At 33.7% G+C, this 27,754-nt stretch overlaps 1 protein-coding gene and 2 long non-coding RNA genes across 3 annotated transcripts in view; 1 reads left to right on the plus strand and 2 right to left on the minus strand.

Annotated features, from left to right (window-relative positions):
• Window positions 1-14,218: 14,218 nt before the first annotated feature.
• The window catches only part of LOC126745469 (nonsense-mediated mRNA decay factor SMG8), a 40,893-nt gene continuing 27,357 nt past the window's right edge, over window positions 14,219-27,754 (minus strand). The window contains exons 9-10 of the mRNA XM_050453323.1: window positions 14,524-14,719; window positions 14,219-14,438 (exon numbers count right to left, since the gene is read on the minus strand). Coding sequence (XP_050309280.1) covers window positions 14,256-14,438; window positions 14,524-14,719 — 379 coding nt within the window. The 3' untranslated portion in view covers window positions 14,219-14,255. The remainder of the gene's footprint in view (window positions 14,439-14,523; window positions 14,720-27,754) is intronic.
• On the plus strand, window positions 15,570-17,539 carry LOC126745477 (uncharacterized). The gene is made up of 3 exons (XR_007663561.1): window positions 15,570-15,643; window positions 16,311-16,720; window positions 16,775-17,539. It is a non-coding gene; the product is annotated as an uncharacterized LOC126745477 (long non-coding RNA).
• On the minus strand, window positions 15,660-16,633 carry LOC126745479 (uncharacterized). The gene is made up of 2 exons (XR_007663563.1): window positions 16,469-16,633; window positions 15,660-16,409 (listed from the first exon to the last, which is right to left on the minus strand). It is a non-coding gene; the product is annotated as an uncharacterized LOC126745479 (long non-coding RNA).

Consider the following 27,754-nt stretch of genomic DNA (forward strand, 5'->3'; position numbering starts at 1 on the left):
ACGTGCAAATTACAAAGAGATAAATATATTGCATCCATTGATTGGGACCAACTTTTACCTTGGGATAAAATGGATAGATTTTTTATGAGCGTAAGTATTCCTTGTGATTAGTAAGTTTGTGCCAAATAAGAAGATCCAGTTTGGAACTCAAAAAAAGATGCTTCATAAAAATTAAAAAATTATTGAAAAAAAAATGAATTAAAAAGATTTAAAAAATGCTTCATAAAAAATCAGATTTACAAGAGGAATGATATACAGGGTGTTTCCTAACTACGGTACGAAACTATACAGGGTGAATCGTTCGGTCGTTTTATGAAAAAAAGTTCCTATGAACGTATGTCGGGAGTTGCTTTGTTTCTGAGATACAGGGCGATGAAGGTTCAAAAAAATAACGGTATTTTAAAAATACTATAACTATCCTTAAACCGATTTGGTTGAAATTTGGTGTAGTTATTTGAAGTTATAAGACGCTTATTTAGCTGTAACTAGATTGAAATTATTAGGTCCAGTGGCGTGTCAGTGGGCACACATGCTTATTGTTGAGAAAAAAACAAGGCCAATAATTAATTGTTTTGCAGCTTTTTATTTATTTTTGTATTTAAGCAACTAAAAATACAACTTTTTCGTATCTTATCTTATTATCTTCATATCTGGCTTTGTTTTCGAGAAAAAAAATTTAAAGTATCTTTAACTCATTCTAAAAATTATCCATGGATGACAACATGAAAAGAAAAACAATTAATTCGATAAACAATTTCGACCTCCTATGCACGACTTTGAAGGTCTTTTGTGTCTTGTTTACTATGATAATAAACATTCAACTTCTACGATTTTTATTATCAGATTTTTGAAATACAACAAAATAACAAATACATTGCTTTATATGACAAATATTTGGCAAGTCCATTCAAGTACCTCCTTTGTGCCTACCTGCTTTGGAGACCAGCTGACAGTGATAGAATTGCTATAAGTAAAATTCAGCTGTCAATTAGCAGTGATTCATTACTCCATCATGAATAATTTTACTAACCATGAAATGACCGACACGCACTTTATTTATGGATTAGCAAATGGAAATGCGGAAGAAGCACGAAGAATTTACCAGGACAGATATCCTAACAGAGTAATTCCATGTGCAAAAACATTTAGAAAACTACATGCAAGATTATGTGAAACTGGGAGTTTTTTTCACCGGCAAGATTAACAGGTGAATCCTACACGGATTTCTTGCAACACCATTTACCCACTTTATTAGAAGTACCCCTACAAGTAAGAGTCAACATGTGGTTTATGCACGACGGGGCTCCAGCTCATTTCAGTGTTCTTGCTCGTCAGCATCTCGACGTCATCTACCCTAATTGCTGGATTGGACGTGCAGGACCTCAAAATTGGCCGGCTCGCAGTCCTGATATGAATCCCCTGGATTACTAGTTATGGGGCCATCTGAAGGCTCTTGTTTATAAAACTCCTGTTCTAGATGTGAATGACTTGAGGAATCGGATAATTGTCAATTGCAATATCATAAGGGATACTCCAGGTATTTTTGAGCGTGTCAGACACTCAATGACAAATCGTTTGCAGTCGTGTATTTTATCAGAAGGTGGGCATTTTGCTCATTTACTTTAAGGTCGAAATTGTTTATCGAATTAATTGGTTTTTATTTCATGTTGTCATCCATGGATAATTTTTAGAATGAGTTAAAGATACTTAAAACCGTAGACACATGGCTCATCGATCATGTTTCTAAAATGAGCACGGCCCTTTGGTTAAGTCAAATGAATGCACGCAGATTTTGGTAATAATTGGTGCATTCTCAAAGTTCTATCGCATTATTGCAACCACTACCGACGAAACCTGAATTTTCAATTCGTGCATTACTGCCAGTCTTTGAAGAAGTACAAAAACCCCAACGAATTATATACCTGATAGAGGAGCCGCTTTTACTTCAACAATATTTAAAAACTTCTTGAGTAAAAAATAACGTTAAACTTCACCATATTGCAACATGCGTACCTAGAGGAAATGGCGTATAATGAAAGTTTTTAATTTATTAAGAGGAAACCTTACTGATAAAAAGGAGAATACGTGGTTAGTCGCAATAAGAGACAATTTAAATGCAACTACTCGTTCAGTGACCGGTTACTAAAGTACAGAGGGTGGTTAGGCTTATAATTAGGCCAAAATCCAAGAATAATAGCCACTCAGCAATTTTTAAAAGACATTCCAAATAATAGTTTCATCGACTCTGACAAGGCCATCTTAGAAGCCAGAGAACGAATTCGAGAAAACGCAAACAGGCAAGCTCAGCAATTCAATTCATCTCGATATCCTGCTTGTTTGTTTACTATTGGTGACGTTGTGGCTGTTGATGATTCTCAACTAGCTGGTGGTGGAAAATTTAAATCGAAATTCAAAGGCCCTTATACTATTATAGCAGTCCTTCCCAATTAGAGGTATGTGTATAAAAGGGACAGCGTAGTACGGTAGCTGCACATGACCAGCTGAGACCTTGGGCTACGAGGACTTAAAAAAAAATAAGTTGGAGGTAGTGCCATCCCCACTACGCTCGAAAGGTGCAACCCCACCTAAGCAAGCAAAGTAAAAGAAAACTGAAATAGAGTGGCAGCTCCACTAGGTTCAAAAGATGGCATCCCCATCCAGGTTAAAATTTAAAAAAAAGGATAAAATACTGACATCATCTTCCACAATGCAATAAAATTAAACGAGAAGTTAGAACGTTTCTATCGCGTTTTCGTTTTGTTCCAGTATTACGGCGTGACGACGCACCGATTGCAGGATGGCCATGTAAGCGGATATTTAAAAACACCCAGTCTATACTACCCAAAACGTTAAGTTAGCAATATGGGCGAGCTAAGCAAATGCGGGACAAACGGGGGAACTGCGACGGTACTCTAAAGTATGAGATGCTCGGGTCGCGTTAAGATCGCATTACGTCATCTGTAGTTATCGGCCTAATAAATTGGATTATTGAAAAGTAGTAACTTTTATTTAGGTAGTAACTTTTACCATTTTGGCATTGACGACTAGCGTCAAATTAATAGGGTGAATACAAAGAAACACTAGTAAAATGCATGAAAATTTGGCGAAAATCAGTACACTAGAAAAAGTTATTGAAAAAAATAAGAACATTTTTTTTACTTAACACCCTGTATCTTCCTTAATTTTGAGTTTTCGATTTCCGGACACATATACAGGGGCTCCCGAAAAATGTGGAAATTTTCTCGGATTTAGGTAGAAAATAAAAAAATAAAATGGAACTTTCCTATAAAAAAAATTCCGATAGGCCCTCCCTACGTGAGTTGGCGGTTCTTTTTAATTAAAACAGTCTCCTTAATTCCTTAATTATTTTTTTTCTCCAAAACGGTTTATTTTATTGATAATGAACAAGAGTGCCTTTTCTTTACTTTACGGTTGAAGCTATTTATATTTATTGTCATATCTAGAGTCTTTATCATACAGGGTGCTAAAAATTTACGCATTATAATGCACAACCGCCTCTGGTAAAATAAACAAGGTAAATGACGTGTTATTACGTAAAATTTTTATTAAATTATACCAAGTACAAGAATGCAAAGTGCTGTAATTTGAAAACTATTCGTCGTAGAGACTTGCGGTAAAAAAATTTTAGGACTAAAGTGGTCAAAAGAATACCGTGGAAGATATTTTCAGATTTCCAAGATGGTCACCAGGGGGCGTAATCGCCATCTTCAACTTTTTAAGTGATTTTTCACTGAAATCTACCGAGTAAACGTTACGAAAAAATATATGCTTTTTAAAGCTCAGCTTTACTCGAGCAATTTTTGTTTAATACTTTGTGACGTATCTATTAAAATAAAGTGGTGGGAGGCAATTCAATGTTTTTTTAAATAAACAGCTGTAACGACTGAACGGATTTTAACAAACTTGGTCTCGTTGGAAAAATCATTTAATGTGCTCCATCAAATCCGTCTTATCTGTGATATGTCTAGTTCTTAGTAATGCCGCTAGAGTGCGTTTTTTGGTCTAATAACAGAAAATTGCTAAATTCTCTAAAAAATTAAATGCAATAATATGACTTTTTTCAAAAAAATGTAGTGAAATGATAGCTAAATAGGCCAGTGAAAACCGTATCTTGATATCTTATTCGTAGCCTGAAATATCGAAGAAAGAATATTTAGTTATCATATAATTTTAATAAGCCGCTATTACACCGATATCTATTATTATTTATTTGTCTTTTTTTAAGGTTCAATGATAAAATGTCTTAATTTAATAATTTTTAAATAATTAAAATATTCTTTGTTTAAAACATTAAAAAAAAACGAGTATGGACATAATAATCAATTGCATATAAAATGCAAGTGCAAGGTAGGCAGAATATTGAAGAGTTGGCATGGAGGAAAAAACAAATGCCTAAAATCAACTTGTGAACAAATATTAAAATTAAGCAGTCCAATTGATGTTCAATATGCACACATAAGTAAATCGTTAAAACTATTAAAATGCCTTTTACAAATGATGAAGCTGTCGATATGATTGCAGTATATGTTGAATGCTTTCAAAATGCGGCATTGACTCAACGGATATACAGAGCTCGATATCCAAAACGGCGTTTACGCGATGCGAGAATTTTTTCCGCGTTTAGTGCGAAATTTACGTAATACTGGCAGCTTTCGACCTCAGTTGCGAAGACACTCGGCTAGAACAAGGGAAGACAATATTATTAATGTCTTAGCATACGTGGAATTCAATCCCCGCGTTAGTACGAGAGCAATGTCTCGCGCGATGGTTATATCACGTACTACTATTCTAAAAATTTTCAAGGATCACAGGTAAGTTTTTATGTTAAAAAGAATACTACTTTACATACTTCGCAATGTTTTTCTTTTAAATTTTTCGACTGTGCCCATATCATATGGTTTTACATCAAACCTTGAATCACGAAGACTTTGACCGAAGACTTTGACGCGACGGTTAGATTATTGTCAGTGGATGTTGGGCAGCATTAGAAAAAATAGAGAATTTTTATCCGAAATTCTTTGGCCAGATAAGGCTACTTTTAGGAGTAATTTAAACATTAATTTGTATAATATGCATTATTGGTGTGGCAACAATCCTCACTGGTTGCGGGAGGTCCAACATCAAGTCTCAATGTGTGGTGTGGCATTCTGGACGAAAAAATTATAGGTCCCTTTCTTTGATCAACCACTAAATGGTGCCGTATTTCTTAATTTTCTGGTGAACCAATTGCCTCTTTTATTAGAAGATATGCCACTGCAATTACGACGAAATATGTTTTTGCAACTAGACGGTTGCCCAGCGCATTTCTTAAGAAATTTTTAGAGAATTTAGCAATTTTCTGTTTTTAGATCAAAAAACGCACTCTAGCGGCATTACTAAGAACTAGACATATCACAGATAAGACGGATTTGATGGGACAATAAATGTTTTTTCCAACGAGACCAAGTTTGTTAAAATCCGTTCAGTCGTTTAGGAGTTACAGCTGTTTATTTAAAAAACATTGAATTACCCCCCACCACTTTGTTTTAATAGATACGTCACAAAGTGATTAACAAAAATTACTCAAATGAAACTATGCTTTAAAAAGCATATATTTTTTTGTAACGTTTACTGGGTAGATTTCAGTGAAAAATCACTTAAAAAGTTTAAGATGGCGGTTACGCCCCCTGGCGACCATCTTGGAAATCTAAAAATATTTTCCACAGTATTCTTTTGGCCACTTTAATCATCAAATTTTATTCAGCAAGTCTCTACGACGAATAGTTTCCAAAATACAGCAGTTTGCATTCTTATCTGGCCACCCTGTACTTCAAAATTATTTAAGAAAAACCCATTTCCAGGAAAGTTGCATATTATTTTTTTTCTACCTGAATCCGAGAGATTTTCCCGGACACTGTATTAGTAGGTAATAAATATTGAAAAACACGTACCTACAGGAAATTCGAAATCATAAAATGTATGTATTATTTTAACAAGCTAAAAATATGCTTAAATGACAACGCATTGAATTGTCTAAATCTAATTGGCTAACTTTAAAAGAATAGAGCGACATTTTGATTTTTCAATCCTAAAATGAATTAAGTATTTTTTAAGAAGTGAGGATAGACTTAATATTCTTGCTATGCTTTCAATAGAAAAAAACTTGTACAGAATATTTTAGATTTTGAAAATAAAAGTGATTGAAGTATTTACTACCTAAAAAATAAAATAATAGATTTTAAATATAAATAAACAATGTGATTTTGTAGTTTTTGTTCTTTAAATACTTTTTTTTACTTATTTTTTTCATTTAGTTTCACTCGGCTTGATAATGGGAGGTTTGGGTTAAATAGATGAATTCTACTCAGTGCAACGCCATAATTTTTAGGAGGATACGAATGCTCCACATTTTTTAATGACTTTCCTGTCAAGAATTTGGGCGCGGAATCTTCAGTTTTTTTAGCCTGCAGCGGATCGCCTACGCCGCCCCTTTTTTATTTTCATATCATTTACTTACTTGCATCCCTAAAATTAAAAATACACGAACCGCCGCTATGTAGAAAACACAGAAACTCTACTATTGAATCCCCATATGATGTTAATATTAAGCTCAATTTATATTTTAATATTTACATTATGCATAAACTTATTTAAGTAGACTATATTTTTATATAAAAAATTCACTGAACTTCGGCAAGTCGTATCTCAATATGTTCTCCTTCATTTATCTTAAAAAACTCACCTGTACTCCCAATTTCTATCTATTTTCATAAATAATAATTTGAAGGGTTAGGGGAAAAAAGCAGGTAAGTCAATTTTTTTGATATATTGAGATATTGGGAGCATTCAGTTCAGAATTAGCGTAAGTATCTTTAGAAACACTTAAACTGGATAAAAAGCAGGCTAGTCAGCCGATATACGGCTTCAAAGTTTTACTGTAAGGGAAAAAAAGCAAGTCAGTAATTATTACGAAACGCCGCCGCCGCCATTGCCACCTGGCACGGTTCCTGCTACCGCATTATTAGTGTGTCAACAGCGTTTAAAGCCGTTAGATTGTTTTTCGTTTACTATCATCTGTCACAGTATAAAGAACAAGAAAAAAAAATTCTAGTTTATGTTCGGTGCATCTGTTTAGCTTTGTGTTTGTGACTATACCGTAATGTCAAGCTCGGACGAAAGTGATAAACTTCATAGTGAGCCAAAAAAAGGAAGAAAACTGGTCGGATGTCTTATGTAAATAAAAAATTAAGACTTGCGACACATGAAGCTGGTCCCCCTTGCCATTGCAAACGATTTAAGTGTTATGATTCAATCTCTGAACATAACAGAAAAGAGATATTAAGCTACTTTAACCAGTTACAATCCCACGATGAACAAAATATGTACCTGGCTGGGCTAGTTACTGTAGGACACGTGGCACAGAGACGACCTCGAAAGGAAGGTCGTCGTCGAAGAGGAGGCGGAGTTGCGTGATGCTAGTTTTTCGTATAAAGTTCGAGTCACCGACGAGGCGGGAAATAAGGTTGATACGCAAGATGGCGTGCTAACGAACAACACGTAGTCTTCGTCGCTCTACAATTTTTGTAAAAAGTTAAGTTTAAAGTGAGTTTTTAGTACCAGTGTTGTGATCTAAGGGTAGCGGAAGGGCCCTTTTTTATATTTTGCTTCCTGTCTATTTATCTGCCGCCATCATGGTTCTTTCATCCAGTGACATTCGAGAGATCAAGTCTGTTATTATAGGAGTTTTTACCGATAAATTTCTAGAAGAAATACCCGGTAAGGTTGCAAACATGGTCGAAAAAAAGTTTGAAGAGCAAATTCTTCTTCATACAAAGGAAATTGCTTCAGCAAAAACGGAAATCTCCGCCCTACAGAAAGAAAATAAACTATTGCGTAGCCGTTTGGATGACCAAGAACAGTCCCTGCGCATTAACAACATTCGCATTCTTGGATTTCAATCTGGTTAGAATGAAAACCTGCAGGAAAAAGTAACTAGACTATTTAATGACAAAATGAATGCGAACATTCCAAATTCTGCCATAAAAAAATGCTATAGGATCGCACCAAAATTGCAAAGCAATAAGCCGCCGGCAGTACTAGTGCAGTTTGCATCTGAAGCAGCCCGGGCATCAGTTCTCAAACAGCGAAAATTGTTGAAATCTACGGGTATCCAAATAAAAGAGGACCTAACAAAAGATCGATTGCGATTATTCGAAAATGCGGTTAAAGTGTTTTCTTACAGGAGTGCTTGGGTTTTGCATGGTAGTGTATATGTGAACTGTAAGGATAATATAGTGCATCGAATTTCCACACAGCAAGATCTAGATGACATTGTTAAAACTCAAAACTAAAAGGTACTGTAAACTCCTTAAATATTGTTTTTTTTTTGGATTGTTAATACATATTTTTTATTTATTAAACTTAAGAGCATAAAAAGACTCGGATTTAAGAGTAATAGGTATATTACTTCTATTTATCTGCTATTTTTTGTTTTGATTTTGCATTAGAAGATTTACATTTTTGTTATTTTTAGAGAATTTACTTGTGTAAAATGAAAATTGGACACCTGAATATTAGATCAGTGTTTACTAACTTTAATGATTTTAGAACTTTATTTGAGGCTCAAAACTTTGATATTTTTTTTCTCACCGAAACATGGTTATCTGAAAACGATAAATCTGATGCTTTTCAAATTCAGGGTTACAAGTTTTTACGGTGCGACCGAGTCGGTAGGGGTGGAGGTATAGCGGCTTATGTCAGGAATAATATTAAACTTCAAACTTTTTCTTTTGATTTTAACCTAAGTAATGAACTTGAATATTTGTTTTTAAAGGTTACCCTAAAGTCTCTTAGTTTGGCAGTTGGAGCTATGTATAGACCTCATGATCGAAATATGAATAGTTTTATATCAGATTGTGATAATGTTTTTTCCTACTTATGTCCCATTTTTGGGAGATTTTATCTCAGATTTTTTTGACCTTGGCAATCCCATTGCTTCCTGTTTGCAGTCTTATAACTCGAGTCAAGTAATTAGTGAGCCAACTAGGACTACGCAATATACTAGCAGACTTCTGGATCCTATATTTTTAACCTGTCCTGATCGGGTAATTTCATCTGGTATCTTAGATACAAACCATATTTCGGATCATAGCCTGACGTACTGTATTTTGAATATATCTATAACAAAAGTAAAACCTAGAATAATAAATATAAGAGACTATAAAAATTTTAACTTTGATAATTTTGAACAGGATTTAGAAGGGGAGGATTGGCATAGCTTTTTAAGGGAAAATGATGTTGATAGAAAGCTTAATATTTTGAACCAGCATATTCTCTCTACTTTTGATCAGCATGCGCCTATTATAACCATAAAAGTCTCCAAATGCAAAGCACCCTGGCTTACTCCTAACTTGAAACTCATTATGAAACAAAGAGATAATGCTTTACAAAAATTCAAGCGAAGTCGTTTAAAGATTGATTGGGATGAGTATAAACAACGTCGTAATTTTGCATTGACTTGCGTACAGAGGGAGAAAAAAGCCTATTTAGATAACTTAGCTAAAAATCACACTAATCCGAAACTTCTTTGGCAATCCTTAGGTGATTTAAATGTTAAAACCATAAAGTCCTATGACCTTCCTAAGGAATTATCTAATCCGCAAGAAATTAACAATTATTTTTGCAAACAGTGTCACCTGACTGTGAAAATCAAATTAAATTTTTTCATAGCAATTTTTATAATTTAAATAATTGTTTAAAATTAGAATTTGCTACAATTGAGCAGATAAGTCATATTATTAATAAGGAATTACACTCTAATGCATATGGTGTAGATGGCATATCGGCAAGAATGCTAAAATATTGTAGCCCATTTATTGATGAATATATTACTCACCTCATAAACTACTGCCTAGAAAAGCAATATTTTCCTCGTCTTTGGCGTACTGCAATCGGTAGGCCTATTCCAAAGACATCCGACCCTAGGGACTTTTCCGACCTTAGAATAGTCAGTATTTTGCCAACGTTTTCAAAAGTTTTTGAACAATTTGTTTATAAACAAATATACCAATACGTATGTGAAAAAAATATAATTCCAAACTATCAGTGTGGGTTTAGAAAAAACTATTCAACGGCGACTGCCTTAGCTACAGTAATCAGTGATATAATTGAGGCCTATGATAAAGGTGATAACGTCATTTTAGCTCTTTTAGACTTTTCAAAAGTGTTTGACAGCATTGATAATAAATTATTAATAGCTAAATTAAAATATTACGGCTTTCATTATTCGCTGATTAATTTAATATCTTCCTACCTAAAAGACAGGTTTCAGTGTGTCTCGTGCAATGATAGGGTGTCTGATTCTATCCCCATTGGTCCTTTGTTGGGTCCTTTACTGTTTTTGGTATATACTTCTAGTATTTTGCAGTCAATAAAACATTGTAAACGCCAAGCCTATGCTGACGATACACAACTTTATTTTAATTTTAATTCTTCTGATGTTTTATTGGCAAATACATTAATTAATGAAGATCTAAAAATTGTAAGTGAACTCTCAGCACAACATAATTTAAAATTGAATGCCTCAAAATCTTTATTACTAATATTTGGCCCTAAAACGAAAATTGATTTTATTAGAGAGCATTTAGATGTAAATATTAATGGTGTAGAGATTCCTGTTGTTAAAACTGCAAGGAATTTGGGTATGTGGGTGGACACTGATATAAGATTTAAAATGCAGGTTTTTAAGATTACACAAAAGGCCTACCTTTCGTTAAAACTTTTATATTCCAGCAGACATATCTTAAGCCAACAACTTCGAAAGAATCTATGTGAATCACTAGTGTTGTCAAATTTTAATTACTGCGATTTTATCTATGGACCATGCTTGGATATCAACACAAAGTATAGAATCCAGAAAGTTTAAAATACTTGCGCTAGACTTATATTTGGCTTAAGAAAGTATGATCGTATTAGTGCTAAAATTGAGGAGTTGGGATGGTTAAGAATGGAAGATCGTAGAGCTCTTCATGTGGGTAACTTTCTTCACAAATTAATGACATGCCCCAATGCTTTTTATTCATTAAAAGATAAATTTGTTTAAAGAACTCTCGTACATTCACGAGTCCTACGTATTTCAAGTTCATTTACTATTCCTCGTCATCGGACGGCCTTATTTAAACGAAGCTTTGTATATAACAGTATTAAATTATATAATAGGATTCCTGACAGGTTAAGATCTTTACCATATACCAAGTTTAAAAAAGCGTTTAAAGTTTTTATTATAAACCAGGAATTATGAATATGCATCGTGCATCAGTTATTAAATTATTATTCTGTTAAATTTTGTATGTGTTACAATGATTATTATTATTGTTTAAAAATGATAATATTATCTTTTGTCTAAAACTTGTAATATTTAGACATTATTAGTTTTTTTTTTTAATTATTTTGGGTACTTTTAAGTCATTACTTTAATTTTGTTAGCCAAACATAATGTATTTTTGTTTTATCTCTTTTAAGTGTAAATCTTAATTTTTTTTTGTTTATAGTGTATTAGTAAATAAGCCATCTATGGTGCTTCAGTGGTTAAGTATGAATAGCTACTGCAGCTAGACTTCGCCACTGCTTGCACCTATACCATTAAAATATTAAATTAATGTTTTATACTACTTACTTATGTATTTTGTAGTATCTAATAAAAGACGATTTATTATAATTATTATTATTATTATTATTATATTACTGTATGTGCAAAGGCATTTTGCTCATTACATGGCATTAGCAAAAATAAGATTTACTGTGTGCAGAAAAGTTTAAAATCACTGGGTTGTGCACCTAAGGATAGAAGGGGTAAGCATTCTAAGGAATACAGACAGCTAATTAGGGTCACTGCAGCTCTAGTTGAGAACTATATCAAAAGTTTTAAAAGTCGCCAGAGTCATTATAGCCTTAAAGATTCAGGTAAAACTTATTTGCCAGAAAGTCTAAACATAAAGAAAATGTATAAACTATTCAAAGAATTACACCCTGCAGCAGTGGTATCTTACAATACTTACCGAATGATTTTCAACACGAAATTTAATATTTCTTTTGGGTATCCCCGCACGGACACTTGTGCAACTTGTGATGAATATACAGCAAAACTTAAAGCTTTATCTGCGGAAACTGATAAACAACAAATTCAACAGCTAACAATAAACAATATTCTTCATAAGAAGAGGGCGGAATGTTTTTACATCCATAAGAAGAAAGCCAAAATCCAGGCAAGAAAAAATAAAAAGAAAGAAGCTATTTGCATAGATTTCGCTAAAAATGTCTCCCTGCCGCAAATAGGTACCAACGATGTATATTATAAACGTCAACTTTCTATGTACTCCTTCAATGTCCACGTTCTTGCAACTGGCGAGTCCATTTTTTACGTGTACGATGAAAGTGTTGCCAAAAAAGGACCGAACGAAGTGGCCTCATTCCTTTTTCATTTTATTATGAACTATTTATATGACGAAGTTCAGGAATTGGAAATTTTCTGTGATTCTGCACGAGGGCAGAACAAAAACTACACGATATTTAGATCTATTCATTACTTAAGCCGTTCAGCGGAAAAGTGGTCTAACTCCCTTAAAGTAGAAATTTAGAAAATTGATATTTTGCATCTGGATGAATTAAAAAATCACAGTAACATATTCTTTATTTTTTTGTACATATTTATAATAACCCTGTACTAAAATTTCATATGGTAAACATTTTTACTGATTGCGCCCATTAATTACATTTTTGCCGCCCAATGTCATTCTTCCAGTACGTTTTTTTCAAAAACATAGCGGAAAAGTGGTATAACTTGGAGAGTTATATCACTTTTCCTCGTAAAAGTTAACCAAATTTCACAAAACTGATGAACCAAAGAAAAATAATAGCTGTAGTATGTTTACTATGATATCTATTACTGATAAAAGTGTTCAAAAAATATAGAGCTCTATCATATCTTTTTTCTTAGCTACAGTAACTGATCTACACACTACGTACCATAACACTAAAAAAACCTGACTAAACAAGAAAAAGCGAGTTTAATAGGACCTGGCGCGACATCGGAACAGCGTGATGCCTTGACTTATACCACTATTCCAGCGAACGAATCGATTATGTTGAGAGGAATAACGTTAGGAAGCTCTTATCTTAGCTAAGTTAAAATTTTGACTTATACCAGTTTTCGACTGAATATATTAGACCAGTAGAAACATAATTAATGGTATAACTCAAAAATTAAAAAATACTGACATATACCACTTTTCCTCTGAGCGGCTCACTTAACGAACAATCGCATCCATGGCCTCACAGACATTAAAATTACATTTCCAATACGTGGACACTCATACTTGGAGTGCCATAAAAATGTTGGTCTATGGAACATAAAAGCACCAATGGAAATACCAAAAGATTTCGAAGAAATGGTGAAATTATCACGATCGAAACCATCCCCTTTTACTGTGGTCAGTGTTACTAAAAGAATTGTATTGGATTGGAAGACAATGTTGCAAAGTATGCCGCTAAATGCCCTTTTAAAACGCAGCCTATCAAAGTCATACAAGCTTCTTCTAGCCATAGCCGTTTGTTACAATATCGCACGACGTACTTTGGAGAAATGCTGACAGGCATTATTAGAGCACCGCGGCGTAGTCAATCATTGCCAAAGGAGTTGTTTGAGCTTCCCTCTCCAGCTTACAATGGTATGTTCTATTAAATATTATATTTTTTTACAAGCATCGCGTGGAAAAATATTAACTTTTCAAACTGGCTAAATAAATAAATATTACTTAGTTTTAACAAAATCTTATTTTTTTAGGCCTCCTGCCAATTTCCAGAGCCAAATTCAACGATTTGCAAAGTTTAATGAAGTTTTGTACCCCCCGCCGTTATCAAGTTCTTTCTCAATCTACCCCTTGACTAATTTAATGCAAGTTAAAATATAATTTATTACAATCACCTTACATTGATGTGGTTTTTTTTCAGGTCTGGATCAATCTGGATACAACCGACATCATGGAAACTCGCATTCAAAACAGTCTTTTGATAAGCTCTCATACTGATTTTGTACCGTTTTTAACATTAAATTGTGTTTTTCACAGTTTCGTGAATAATTGATTTATTTGCTTTTTTCCCCTGACCCTTCAATTTAACAATGTGGGGTATTAAATAATAATGTACAAAACTATCTTGCAAGTGACATAATGAAATATGTATTGCACTAGAAAAAGTTATTAATCAGCTTCGACAACACCAAAAGTTTTAGAAAGTAACTTCCCAGTCAAGTTTTGAGTAAAATGCTCTTTATCTGCCACATAAACAAACGGTAATCTCATTACCCAATATGCAGACTGGCTCAGTTTTACTGGCCCATCATTAGATGGAACAAAAATTGGGGCTCTTTCTGCTGGCTGAACCTAAAAGGAAGATTTTTAAAAGTAATTAATAAATAAAAGTAGTAATTTAATAATCTTCCTGACAGTAAGAATATAATACACATACCCTCGGGTTCAAAGTACAATAAACGGGAGCTTTCGGTGTAACCACGTGTAGCCTCATAAGCTGAGCGATTTTTCCGGCCCTACAAGAACATGGATAGTAAAGGGGCATGTCTGATTCAGCCACTTTGTGTCCCGTTTCTTTGACTATGCTGCCTGGAGTTGCTTTTAGCATTTTATCAGGAGCTGAGAGCATAAATCTAAAATTAAAATTAAAATATTAATAAATTTTAATTTCAGGTAATTGTGGGAATTTGGGTGGCAAGAAAACTTAACTTAGTATGTTAAAATAATATAAATAAATAAACTGCAATATATTAAGAAGTTCATAGAGAATTATACTGCTGAGATTTTTTAATTAAAGTGATTTTAATGTTTCACACTTAAAATCAGAAAGTAACTGGTTAAATATTGAAAATCGTCGAAGGCATCATCTATTAAATTTTGTTCATAAGTTGCTTAATACCCGTGAAACCTCAAGAACTTTAAAATCTAAATTTTTACATATGCAATTCACAATAGAAATGTAAGATACCGGCATCAGGAATTTGATATGGTTAAGTAAGAATAGCAAAATTTGCTAGATTTCACCTATCAAAGGTAAAGTCCAGTGCAACGATATATTAGAATGGTCACCCGTCAAAACACCAGCATTTTACTTCTCAAACAATGTAAATAGAAGGTGGATGACATTAATGGCAGGTGAAATGCTGGTGTTTTGACGGGTGACCATTCTAATATATCGTTGCACTGGACTTTACACAAATATTCTATAATAATAATAATAATAAAGTTTATTTGTCATCAGTTTCAATGGAAACATCGCAATGGTCAAAAATTAGAGTAAAAGATTACAATATCGTACATTTTACAGAAAAAATGAAAGAAATAACTTTTTTAAGAGATCAATCTGGAAAACCCTCGTGCAAAATTTTAATAAGCTAATCTTAAATTATTCAATTAAATGTAATTGCAAAATTACCAAATTTTCAGTTCAGGTAAAATCAGACACCAGCCACCAGCAAACAATTTGTTATGTTATAAGGCATTGTCAAATCTGACGTACTGCCGAATACAAGAAATGTTTTTTTTTCGTTTTATCAATCTCACAACATGCATTTAAAGTAAGACACGTTAACATTACTTTTTTATCTAAACTTTTATTTTCATATAACGATGAAGTTAAACCAATAACAATTATTATTATCGATTATTAAAAAAATAATTGTATCATACTTAGAATTTACTTAAACCAATATAATACAACCGCTAGCTAAGATCCTGTGTTTTTGAGAGCTCCCCGCAATATTACAATTGATAATGTTTTTTTAGTCCATTCTAAGCATGTTTTGGTTTGTTACCTCTCAAGATTCTGGCACATTAAGTTTTTCCAACTTTTCAATGCATTTTATATGGACGTTTTTAATCTGATGCATTAAAATTGCATGTTATGTGCTTTAAATTTAATTGGGGCCGTAGTTTAAATTCTAAATAAGTTTGTAAATGATCCTAATAGTATTTAAAAAACATTTTGTGCATTTTAAGTGAGGGTGTGCAGCGTAATGCGAAACGTAAGCCGAAATATGCGAAAAGTACAGACCAAATTTCAAGACCAATTTTACAAGACACATTTCTTGAAAAAAATTTGGAAGAAGCACATGCTATTAATGAGAGAGACCACAAAAACTTCTTAGTAGATTTTAAAACATTTCAATTCATTCTTATTCATTCAATTCATTCTTAAAAGATGCGATGAATCCAATCTTTTTAATTACTGGAAAAATGTTTTAGTTTTAATAGGATTGGTACGCAATTTAACTCGAGCAGATCGCATGGCAGACTGGAATTTACATTTACTTACAGTCCAAGGAAAAAAGTTTTGGGGCTCTACTGAAAATAAAATTCGACTTCAATCCTTTCTGCGTTTATTTATTTTAAAAAATGGTTACCAATTCTGGCCTGGCGTTCAACTGGTTTGTAGTGCTCCAAATACCGAAGCGTTTCAATCAACATCATCTTCTTCTGATTTGTTAAATATGTTGAAAAGAAGAGAGATTGAGGAAGCTGATATGAAAATAATGATTCACATAGCTCAGGCAGCACGTGAAAATCATAAGAAAATATGTATTTTGTCATCTGATACTGACATTATAATCATGACATTATATCACTTTAGAAAATTTGAATCTGTTGGATTAAAGGTAAAGATTTTATCGACACTATTGGTTTTAAATATTAAATTTAATCTTTATCAGGAACTATGGATAAAAGCAGGAACAGGGCTACAAAACGAGACATCGCAATACATATTATGGCATTGCGTTGTGGCACAGAAACCTATTTGGTACTTCCTGCACTTTACCACTTGACTGGAGCGGATTATACGAGCAAAGTTGGCACAAAACGTGCTGCTTTTCAAGCCGAACCAGAAAAGTATCTTTTGAACTTTGCACAAGGTATAATAATATATAACCACTATAATCCATAAAATTATACCACTTATTTATTTTGTTTTTGGATTTAACCAAAAGTGAAATTGAAAGCTCTGTTCGGCTTGCAGAAGAGTTTTTGGTAAAAGTATACCGCAAGGACAGTTCATGTAAAAATTTTAATGAACTGAGATATTGAATTTACCATCACCAAAAAAATTTTTCTTTAGAAAAGTTACCCCCAACTAGTGCAAATATTAGATTTCATATTTTAAGAACTTTTTTTATTGTTTATAATCAAAACTTTTGTTTAAATACATTGGAACATACCACTTTGCTTGATCCACTTTGTTTTGGATACAAGATCGAGAATGGTTGCCTCTTACCAAAATCAGTAACTAACCTTTTTCCCCCGAGTGACGATCTTTTACCAAGCTGCAATTGCACGAAATGTTCGCGGCAAAATAGTTGCCGTTGTAGGGCTGCTGGGTTAGAGTGCTGTTCATTTGGTTATTGTAAAGGAGGAATAAACCAGTGTAAAAATCCGTACAATAAATAAATAAAGGTAAAAAGTATATTGTGTTCAAATTATTTTTCTAAAATTTGGGCCACCCTGTATCATTAAATTTGTTTTGCTATATATTATTGTCCACTCTATTTCACAATTATAAGACACATTAAAAGTTATATCGCAACTAAAAACTTTATATATGCCAAACCATATTATTTGCAAAATTTTAGACTGTAATTAGGGGACCACCCTGTATAAAAACTTAATGTGCCAAATTTGGGCGTGGTAACAAACCGATTCGTAATAAGTACTGTAATAAGTACTCATATCACAACAATATTCTGAAAAAACATTGCGGGGAGCTCTCAAAAACACAGGATCTTACCTAGCGTATGGACTAATAGCAGTATCTGAAATATTTTCAATATATTTTCCCATCAAGCCTATCTGGTCCGTTTCAACCATTAAACCTATTGTTAGTAATTTTATTACATTCTAACGAAATAGCGTTTTCTAACTGGTTTATACAGGGTGTTTCCTAACTACGGTACGAAACTATACAGGGTGAATCGTTAGGTCGTTTTATGAAAAAAAGTTCCTATGAACGTATGTCGGGAGTTGCTTTGTTTCTGAGATACAGGGCGATGAAGGTTCAAAAAAATAACGGTATTTTAAAAATACTATAACTATCCTTAAACCGATTTGGTTGAAATTTAGTGCAGTTATTTGAAGTTATAAGACGCTTATTAAGCTGTAACTAGATTGAAATTATTAGGTCCAGTGGCGTGTCAGTGGACACCACATGCTTATTGTTGAGAAAAAACAAGGCCAATAATTAATTGTTTTGCAGCTTTTTATTTATTTTTGTATTTAAGCAACTAAAAATACAACTTTTTCGTATCTTATCTTATTATCTTCATATCTGGCTTTGTTTTCGAGAAAAAAAATTTAAAGTATCTTTAACTCATTCTAAAAATTATCCATAGACGACAACATGAAATAAAAACCAATTAATTCGATAAACAATTTCGACCTTAAAGTACATGAGCAAAATGTCCACCCTCCAATGCACGACTTTTTGGTCTCTTGTGTCTTGTTTACTATGATAATAAACATTCAACTTCTACGATTTTTATTATCAGATTTTTGAAATACAACAAAATAACAAATACATTACTTCTTATGACAAATAATTGGCAAGTCCATTCAAGTACCTCCTTTGTACCTACCTGCTTTGGAGACCAGCTGACAGTGATAGAATTGCTATAAGTAAAATTCAGCTGTCAATTAGCAGTGATTCATTACTCCATCATGAATAATTTTACTAACCATGAAATGACCGACATGCACTTTATTTATGGATTAGCAAATGGAAATGCGGAAGAAGCACGAAGAATTTACCAGGACAGATATCCTAACAGAGTAATTCCATGTGCAAAAACATTTAGAAAACTACATGCAAGATTATGTGAAACTGGGAGTTTTAATAAAAATATGGGTGGTGGAAGACCAGAAACTATAACAACGCCTGAACTGGAAGAAGCTATACTTGATGCGATAGAAGAAGATCCTTCCAATAGTATCAGGAAGATTGCACTGCAGCTTGAAGTCAGTTCAAAAACCGTTTGGAAAGTTCTAAAAAGAAACCTCCTGCATCCATATCACATACAGCGTGTACAAGCTCTACTGCCTCGGGATTTTCATCCAAGATTAATGTTTTGCAGGTGGTTGATTCATACCAAATATTTTATTTACGGACGAGGCAAATTTTTCAAGAGATGCTATTATGAACTTCCACAATGATAATTTTTGGGCCGACGAAAATCCCCACGTTATTAGAGAAACTCATTTTCAGCAACAATTTTCGCCGAACGTTTGGATAGGAATTATTGGTGACTACCTAATTGGCCCATTTTTTTTACCGGCAAGATTAACAGGTGAATCCTACACGGATTTCTTGCAATACCATTTACCTACTTTATTAGAAGAAGTACCCCTACAAGTAAGAGTCAACATGTGGTTTATGCACGACGGGGCTCCAGCTCATTTTAGTGTTCTTGCTCGTCAACATCTCGACGTCATCTACCCTAATTGCTGGATTGGACGTGCAGGACCTCAAAATTGGCCGGCTCGCAGTGCTGATATGAATCCCCTGGATTACTATTTATGGGGCCATCTGAAGGCTCTTGTTTATAAAACTCCTGTTCTAGATGTGAATGACTTGAGGAATCGGATAATTGTCAATTGCAATATCATAAGGGATACTCCAGGTATTTTTGAGCGTGTCAGACACTCAATGACAAATCGTTTGCAGTCGTGTATTTTATCAGAAGGTGGGCATTTTGCTCATTTACTTTAAGGTCGAAATTGTTTATCGAATTAATTGGTTTTTATTTCATGTTTTCGTCCATGGATAATTTTTAGAATGAGTTAAAGATACTTAAATTTTTTTTTTCGAAAACAAAGCCAGATATGAAGATAATATAAGATCCGAAAAAGTTGTATTTTTAGTTGCTTAAATACAAAAATAAATAAAAAGCTGCAAAACAATTATTGAAACAATAAGCATGTGGTGCCCACTGACACGCCACTGGACCTAATAATTTCAATCTAGTTACAGCTAAATAAGCGTCTTATAACTTCAAATAACTGCACCAAATTTCAACCAAATCGGTTTAAGGATAGTTATAGTATTTTTAAAATACCGTTATTTTTTTGAACCTTCATCGCCCTGTATCTCAGAAACAAAGCAACTCCCGACAGACGTTCATAGGAACTTTTTTTCATAAAACGACCTAACGATTCACCCTGTATAGTTTCGTACCGTAGTTAGGAAACACCCTGTATTTTCAAATTTTACACTTTTTTAAATGACACTTTTTAAATGACCCCACAAAAAGAAGTTATTCGGTGAAAGATCAGGTGACCTGGCTGGCCAAAATACCCGGTACCGTGGACCAATAATATTTCCGTTAAAAGCATTTTCCAAGCACTCTCTAACCATACAGGCATTATGGGCCGGGCAACCATCCATTTTGGTATAAGATCATTTCATCTTCCTGAACAACTTCTTCCAAGGCGGGTCCAATTTGATTTTGAAAAAAGTCCAAATAGGTTTCAGCTGTTAGGTCCATAAAAAAGGGTCCAATGATATGGTGTCCGATAATTCCCACGAATACATTTGTTTTTTGGGGATATTGTGTCCGAGTATGAACAAAGTGATGTTCATTTTCTTGGCTCCAATACCGGCAATTCTGAACTTTGGTTCATTGTTGAGGGTAAATGTATGTACATTCGGCAAAACAAATATTTCTTAAAAAATGCCTATCATTATTTGCTCTTTCCATTATTTCAAAACAAAATGCCATTCTTCGCGCTTCATCTCCTTCCTGCAGCTCTTGATGTTTTTCGAATTTATACGAATAATATTTGTGTTTTTTTTAAAGTGCGCAATACCGTCGTATGATGTTTATTTACCTCTTGCCCAAGAACCCTCATAGTAACCATCTTGTTTTCCTCCACACTCAGTAGAATATTAAGATCTCTGTTCTCTCTTTCTTCGGCTCTATTTTCGATATCCTGAGTTAAACATTTACAATTATTTATTACGGTACCTTTGGATTCGAACTTATTGACAATACGTTTAACCCATTAATGCCTACCGTCCTTTTAAAAGGAAAAAGAAACCTGTATTTTTCTGATTCAGCTGACGGTTTGAAGATGTCGCCAGTGTCACATTATATTTAGTTAACATCTTAAACAAGGTCCTGCGCGATCGTTGGGATTTTGTTAATTTTTGGATCGATAGTGACGAATAAAACACGCTGTGTTTCTAGTGATTTTGCAATGAGTGACTCAAGGTAAGATATGTTAAAACTCGTTTATTTTTTCGTTCTTGTTTTGATTGTTTTTAACAAATAACATAACATACTGACCTTTTTATATATTTGTGGTTATGTTTCACACTTCTTGATCAATCCAGGAGCGTTCAATTAAACGAGTCCTTTTAAAAGGACGGTAGGATTATATACTACTATGTGGTTTTTTACAGGTATTGGAAAAAGCCACTAACCATGGCAGAAATCTTAGAGGAATTACGTCGGACATTCCTACAGGCATTACAATTTTTCCACCCAAAAATGCCAACGAAAACTGCGATACCGATGAAGATTCTGGGGCTGAAGACGATGTAGTACCAAATAATTTACCCGGAGTGCAACTAAGGGCCCCGGCGGAAATTAAATTTTACGTAGAAGGTAAAGACGACTGGGACAGTGATGACGATCTACCACTGTCCACTTTTGTTGAAAGGCGACCTAAACACATAAAGACTTTTGACTATACTCTCAATAAAGGTTTAGAGTCTACGTTTATGCAATGGCAATCAGTTCAAACTGCACAAAGCAATCGTTCCCCTGGAAATATTTTCAAGCTGTTCTTTGATGAGAACTTGGTAGGAGAAATTGTCAATTTTACCAATATTTATGCACAGCAAAAAAACCGCCCCAGTAATATTACTGCAGACGAGATGTACTGCTTCATAGGGGTGTTACTTGTCAGTGGATATACAACTGTTCCAAGGCGACATATGTATTGGCAAAATTGCAACGATACCCAGAATATACTTATATTAGCCGCTATTTCCAGAGACAGATTTCAATTCATAATGAGTAATCTTCATTGCAGTGATAATACTTCCCTTGATAAAAAAGACAAGTACTCTAAACTGCGTTCTCTTTTCAAGAGCCTAAATAAAAAATGTTTTGATTATGCCCCAGTTGAAGAGAATCACAGCCTTGATAAGACCATGATACCGTATTTTGGGAGACATAGCGGTAAGCAATCTATTCGAGGCAAGCCTATAAGGTGGGGGTATAAATTTTGGGTAGGTACCCTACGCCTTGGATACATTGTTTAATTTGATCCCTACCAAGGTGCGTCGACAACAATTCCGGACAAATATAAACACCTGGGTTTGGGAGCGCCAGTTGTTCTCCAATATGCAGATGTTTTACAGAAAATGCCTTACCAGCCCTTTCACATATTTTTTGACAATTTTTTCACATCTTTGTCACTTCTAAAGGAGCTAAAATTAAGGAACATCAAGGCAACTGGTACTGTACGTGAAAACCGGATCCCACAATCTCCATTTAGCAATGCGGCAGTTCTGAAGAAAAAGACACGAGGTGCATTTGAATGGGGTGTTACCGATAATGAAATCGCATTATGCAAATGGAATGACAACAGCGTTGTTACTTTAGCCACCAATGCATGTTCAGTTTTGCCAGTAAATAAGGGCAAACGATTTTCACAGGCTGAAAAAAAGCATGTTTATATAGATCAGCCTCAATTGATCAAGGCATACAACGAAAATATGGGAGGTGTAGACCGTAGTGACCAAAACATAAGCCAATATAGAGTTTCAGTACGAGGTAAAAAGTGGTATTTTCCGTTATTTTCCCACTGTGTAGACATGACCTCACAAAACTCGTGGCAACTCCATAGGAATAATGGTGGCACTCTTGACCAACTTCAGTTTAGAAGGGACACAGCTGCTCGAAACGTACAGGAAAAGAACTAAGAGAGGACCTTCGAAATTGTCAAAAACTGCATTCCATTTCTCACGTTACGATAGACTAGATCATTTAGTTACATATCACGAGAGTCAGCGGAAATGTGCTGTGTGCAACAAAAAAGCAAATTTTGTGTGCCAAAAATGTGAAATTGGTCTTCACCCAAAAAACTGTTTTGTGGACTATCATACAAATTAGTTTTTAAGTTTAAGTTTTAAGTATTTTGCTAAGCATTTTGTAAGATATATAAACATATTTTTAAGTCTTTTACTTATTTTTCTAATAGTAGCCCTTTATCCTACCGTCCTTTTAAAAGGACCGCCGTTTTTCCAAAACTGGAAATTGAAAAAAAAATCATGATTTTTTCTCGACTTATGGGACCTTCTATTGACCGTTTTTAAGACAAAAATATACAAATTCGGAAAAATATAGTTTCAGGGTCAAATGGGTTAATAGTTGAAATGGACGGAATGGGCTTGGTGGGAAAATAAACTGAAAACATTTTAGATACTGCTCTAAAACTTTCCCGCATAATGCCACTTAATTATGGTTATTTTTTCGTCGATTGAATAATTCATACTTGTTTTCAAATATCGACTGTCACTGATTTATCGACACTTTTCCTCACGTCAGTGACATTCATTTTACTGGTGCACGTTTGGTTTTACCCGAACCGAAAATTTGCTAATTTTGCAATTACATTTAATTGAATAATTCAAGATTCGCTACAAATTGTTGAAACTTTGCACAAGGGTTTGCCAGATTGGTCTCTTCAAAAAGTTATCTTAAATTTTTTCTATAAAATGTACAGGGAAGCCAATAATTGGCCCCCTTAAAATTTACATGGGTTTTCCTATGTTCTGCTCGGCGACGCACCATATAATAGTATTGCAACTCCCCACCTACATAAGTTAATCAAATAAATACACAGAAAATACAATACATACAAAGAATTATAAAAAAAGTTGACTCCACACAGCTAATCTAAAGGAGGCGTAAGTTTAAAGTCTGTGCAGTTATCCGCTACTTTACGGATGCTTACGCTTACGCTACTTTACTGTATATGCAGATGACACCCAGTTGTATTTTTCTTTCTTACCTGAGCAGATTAAAATTGCAGAGACAAAAATAAATAATAACTTGCTGGTTTTGTCTAATATTCCTTCTGAACATCTTTTAATGTCATGTTTTTCGGTAATAAAAAAAAAAGTGAGAAATTTAAAATATAATATAAATATTGAAATAGCGGATGGTAAAATTCCTGTTGTGGAAATGTGTCTGATATTCTTAAAAAAACATATTTTGCTCTAAAATTAATATATCTACCCAGGCACTGTCTACACCAACATCTTAAAAAAATATTGTGCGAGACTTTCGTGCTTTCACAGTGTAACTATTGTGATACAGTTTATGGTTGGTGCTTAGATTACAATTATAAAAACTCCAGAACTCTTGTATACGTCTTTCGTATTCGACTTTCAGCGCTTATATGGCTTAATATCCTCTCGTCGTACTTTCTACCATAAAATTCTCATGCACCGTTGTCCATCTTATGTTTACGAGAAAATAACATTCCGAACGGACATAAACCATTTAAATTTGAGGAGAAACTATATTTATATACCTAGACATAGAACTGAAATATTTAAACGGTCTTTTTCATATAATGTTGCTTCTCAGGTTAATTCGTTCGGTCCAAGTCTTCTAATGTTATCTAGTAATACTTTTGTTGGAAAGTTTCTGATGTTCGCATGTTTTCTATCCCTGGCTACAACGTTCATTATAACCATGGGAATTTTAATCAAAATGATGGCCTTGTAATTTTCACTAGAATTTCTGATAAACCTTAAATAAATGATTTAAGATTACAAACATCGGGAATTTTTCTCAGTAAACTGTCTTTTACTATTAATAATGTTAGTTTTGGCAACTTGCACGTACAGACCACCCTCTTCATCCATTCTACATTTTCTAAATGATTTTGAGGACTACTTACAGAATATTCCTATAAATGACATAGACATATTTTTAGGCGACATTAACATTGATATTCTAAAGAAAAATTACATAAATGCTAATAAGTATGTGTCGCTTTTAAATTCTTATGGTTTTGAATCCAGGGTAAATGGTTTTACTCGTGTGGGCCGGAATTCAGATTCATGCATAAATCACATGTTCATTAAAAACAACATAAAGAATAGCTACCATATTGATTCGTATATTATTGAAGCTGATATAACAGACCACTATCCCATAGTTCTTAATATAAACAAGAAACATAATATAAATAACTTTAACCCTAAAACTGTCACAAGAACTATTGAAAACATTAATTTACATATTTTTGAAAATTTAATTAAGCGAGTAGATTGGCGAAGTGTATCGGATATCGCGGACGTAGAGATGGCGGCACGTAAGTTTTCTGAGATTGTATCAAATATTATAAAAAATTCTACCGAACAGAAAGTAATTACTTTTAAAGAAAATAAAAAACTAAAACTATGGATAACGAATGGCATAATAAACTCGATAAAAATAAGGGACTCAATGAAAAAGAAACTAGTTTTGAGATACGATCCACACTATGAAACTTTATATAAAAATTATAGAAATACTCTGAATAGGTTGATCGATGGCCGCCATCACAAAATGGCAGATTACATATTTTTGTTTTAATCACTTTAATCTTGTTGTAATCCCTTTAGTTTAATTGTTATTTCTAAACAGGGTTTTTTTTGCAAAGCACGAGTCAAAAAACCCATTTGGCAGGTCGTCAATAAATTTTGAAGCTTGTATTGTGCACTTAGATGCCTTGGTTCCCTGAAAATTAATGAAAGAAAATTGAATACAAGCAAATTATTTACCGGGGTCAACATGTCAGACCCGAGGATGTTCTTAACATCTCTAGTTTCTTTACAAATGGTCTTTATTGATGAGACGGGAAAAAGAGCTATTGTTTCGGAAAAACCGCGCACATCTTCACACCGATTTTGTAGACCTTTGCGTATTCAATACGCTAAAGAAGATATAGAAATCATTAAAAATGATTTTAAATATATCGAAAACCAAATCAGTCTCTTAAAACCTTATCAAATTATCCTAAAGCAAAGCAATATTATAATAAATTATAAAATGATGCTAACAATGATTAATGGAAAAGTCTGCTCTGTTATAACTGAAACTTCACCCTTTCAACGTTTATTAACTTTAAAAATGTCAAAAGAATACACTATTGAAAGAGCTAAATTATTTATTCATACCCATGGTTTTATACCGGGTGGTGCGCCGCCGAGCGGAACATAGGAAAACCCATGTAAATTTTAAGGAAGTCAATTATTGGCTTTCCTGTACATTTTACAGAAAAAATGTAAGACAACTTTTTGAAGAGACCAATCTGGCAAACCCTTGTGCAAAGTTTCAAAAAATGTTAATAAGCGAATCTTGAATTATTCAATTAAATGTAATTGCAAAATTGGCAAATTTTCGGTTCAGGTAGAACCAAACGGGCACCAGTAAAATGAATATTGTCACTGACGTGAGGAAAAGTGTCAATAAATCAGTGACAGTCGATATTTGAAAACGAGTATGAATTATTCAATCGACGAAAAAATAGCCATAATTAAGTGGCATTATGCGGGAAACAGTTTTAGAGCACTATCTGAAATGTTTTCAATTTATTTTCCCACCAAGCCCATTCCGTCCATTTCAACTATTAAACGTATTGTCAATAAGTTCGAGTCCAAAGGTACCGTAATAAATAATTGTAAATGTTCAACTCAGGATATCGAAAAGCCTAAGAAAGAGAGAACAGAGATCTTAATATTCTACTGAGTGTGGAGGAAAACAAGATGGTTAGTACGAGGGTTCTTAGGCAAGAGGTAAATAAACATCAATATACAAATATTATTCGTATAAATTCGAAAAACATCAAGAGCTGCAGGAAGGAGATGAAGAGCGAAGAATGGCATTTTGTTTTGAAATGATCGAAAGAGCAAATAATGATAGAAATATTTTAAGAAATATTTGTTTTACCGATGAATGTACGTTTACCCTCAACAATGAACCAAATGTTCAGAATTGCCGGTATTGGAGCCAAGAAAATGAACATCGCTTTGTTCATATTCGGACACAATATCCCCAAAAAACAAATGTATTCGTGAAAAATTATCGGACACCATATCATTGGACCCTTTTTTATGGACTATAACCTAACAGCTGAAACCTATTTGGACTTATTTCAAAATCAAATTGGACCCGCCTTGGAAGAAGTTGTTCAGGAAGATCAAATGATCTGGTACCAAATCGATGGTTAGAGAGTGCTTGGAAAATGCTTTTAACGGCAATATTATTGGTCCACGGTACCGGATACTTTGGCCAGCCAGGTCACCTGATCTTTCACCGAATGACTTCTTTTTGTGGGGTCATTTAAAAAGTATCATTTATAAAAGTGTAAAATTTAAGAATCTAAACCAGTTACAAAACGCTATTTTGTTAGAATGTAATAAAATTTCCCAATATCAACTTAGTAACGTTAGAAATGAATTTTATGATCGGTTAGGATATTGCTTAGCTGTTAATCGGGGTTATTTGAACATTTGATTAATTGATGTTTTTATGTAATTCTCTATTATTTTTAAAAAAGGTATTGTATTTTATTTTATTTTTCCACACTTATATTAAGAGTTCTGTGCTCTCTTTTTTCGGATCTATTTTCGATATTCT

Source organism: Anthonomus grandis, chromosome 16 (assembly GCF_022605725.1).
Source record: "Anthonomus grandis grandis chromosome 16, icAntGran1.3, whole genome shotgun sequence".
Classification (NCBI taxonomy): domain Eukaryota; kingdom Metazoa; phylum Arthropoda; class Insecta; order Coleoptera; family Curculionidae; genus Anthonomus; species Anthonomus grandis.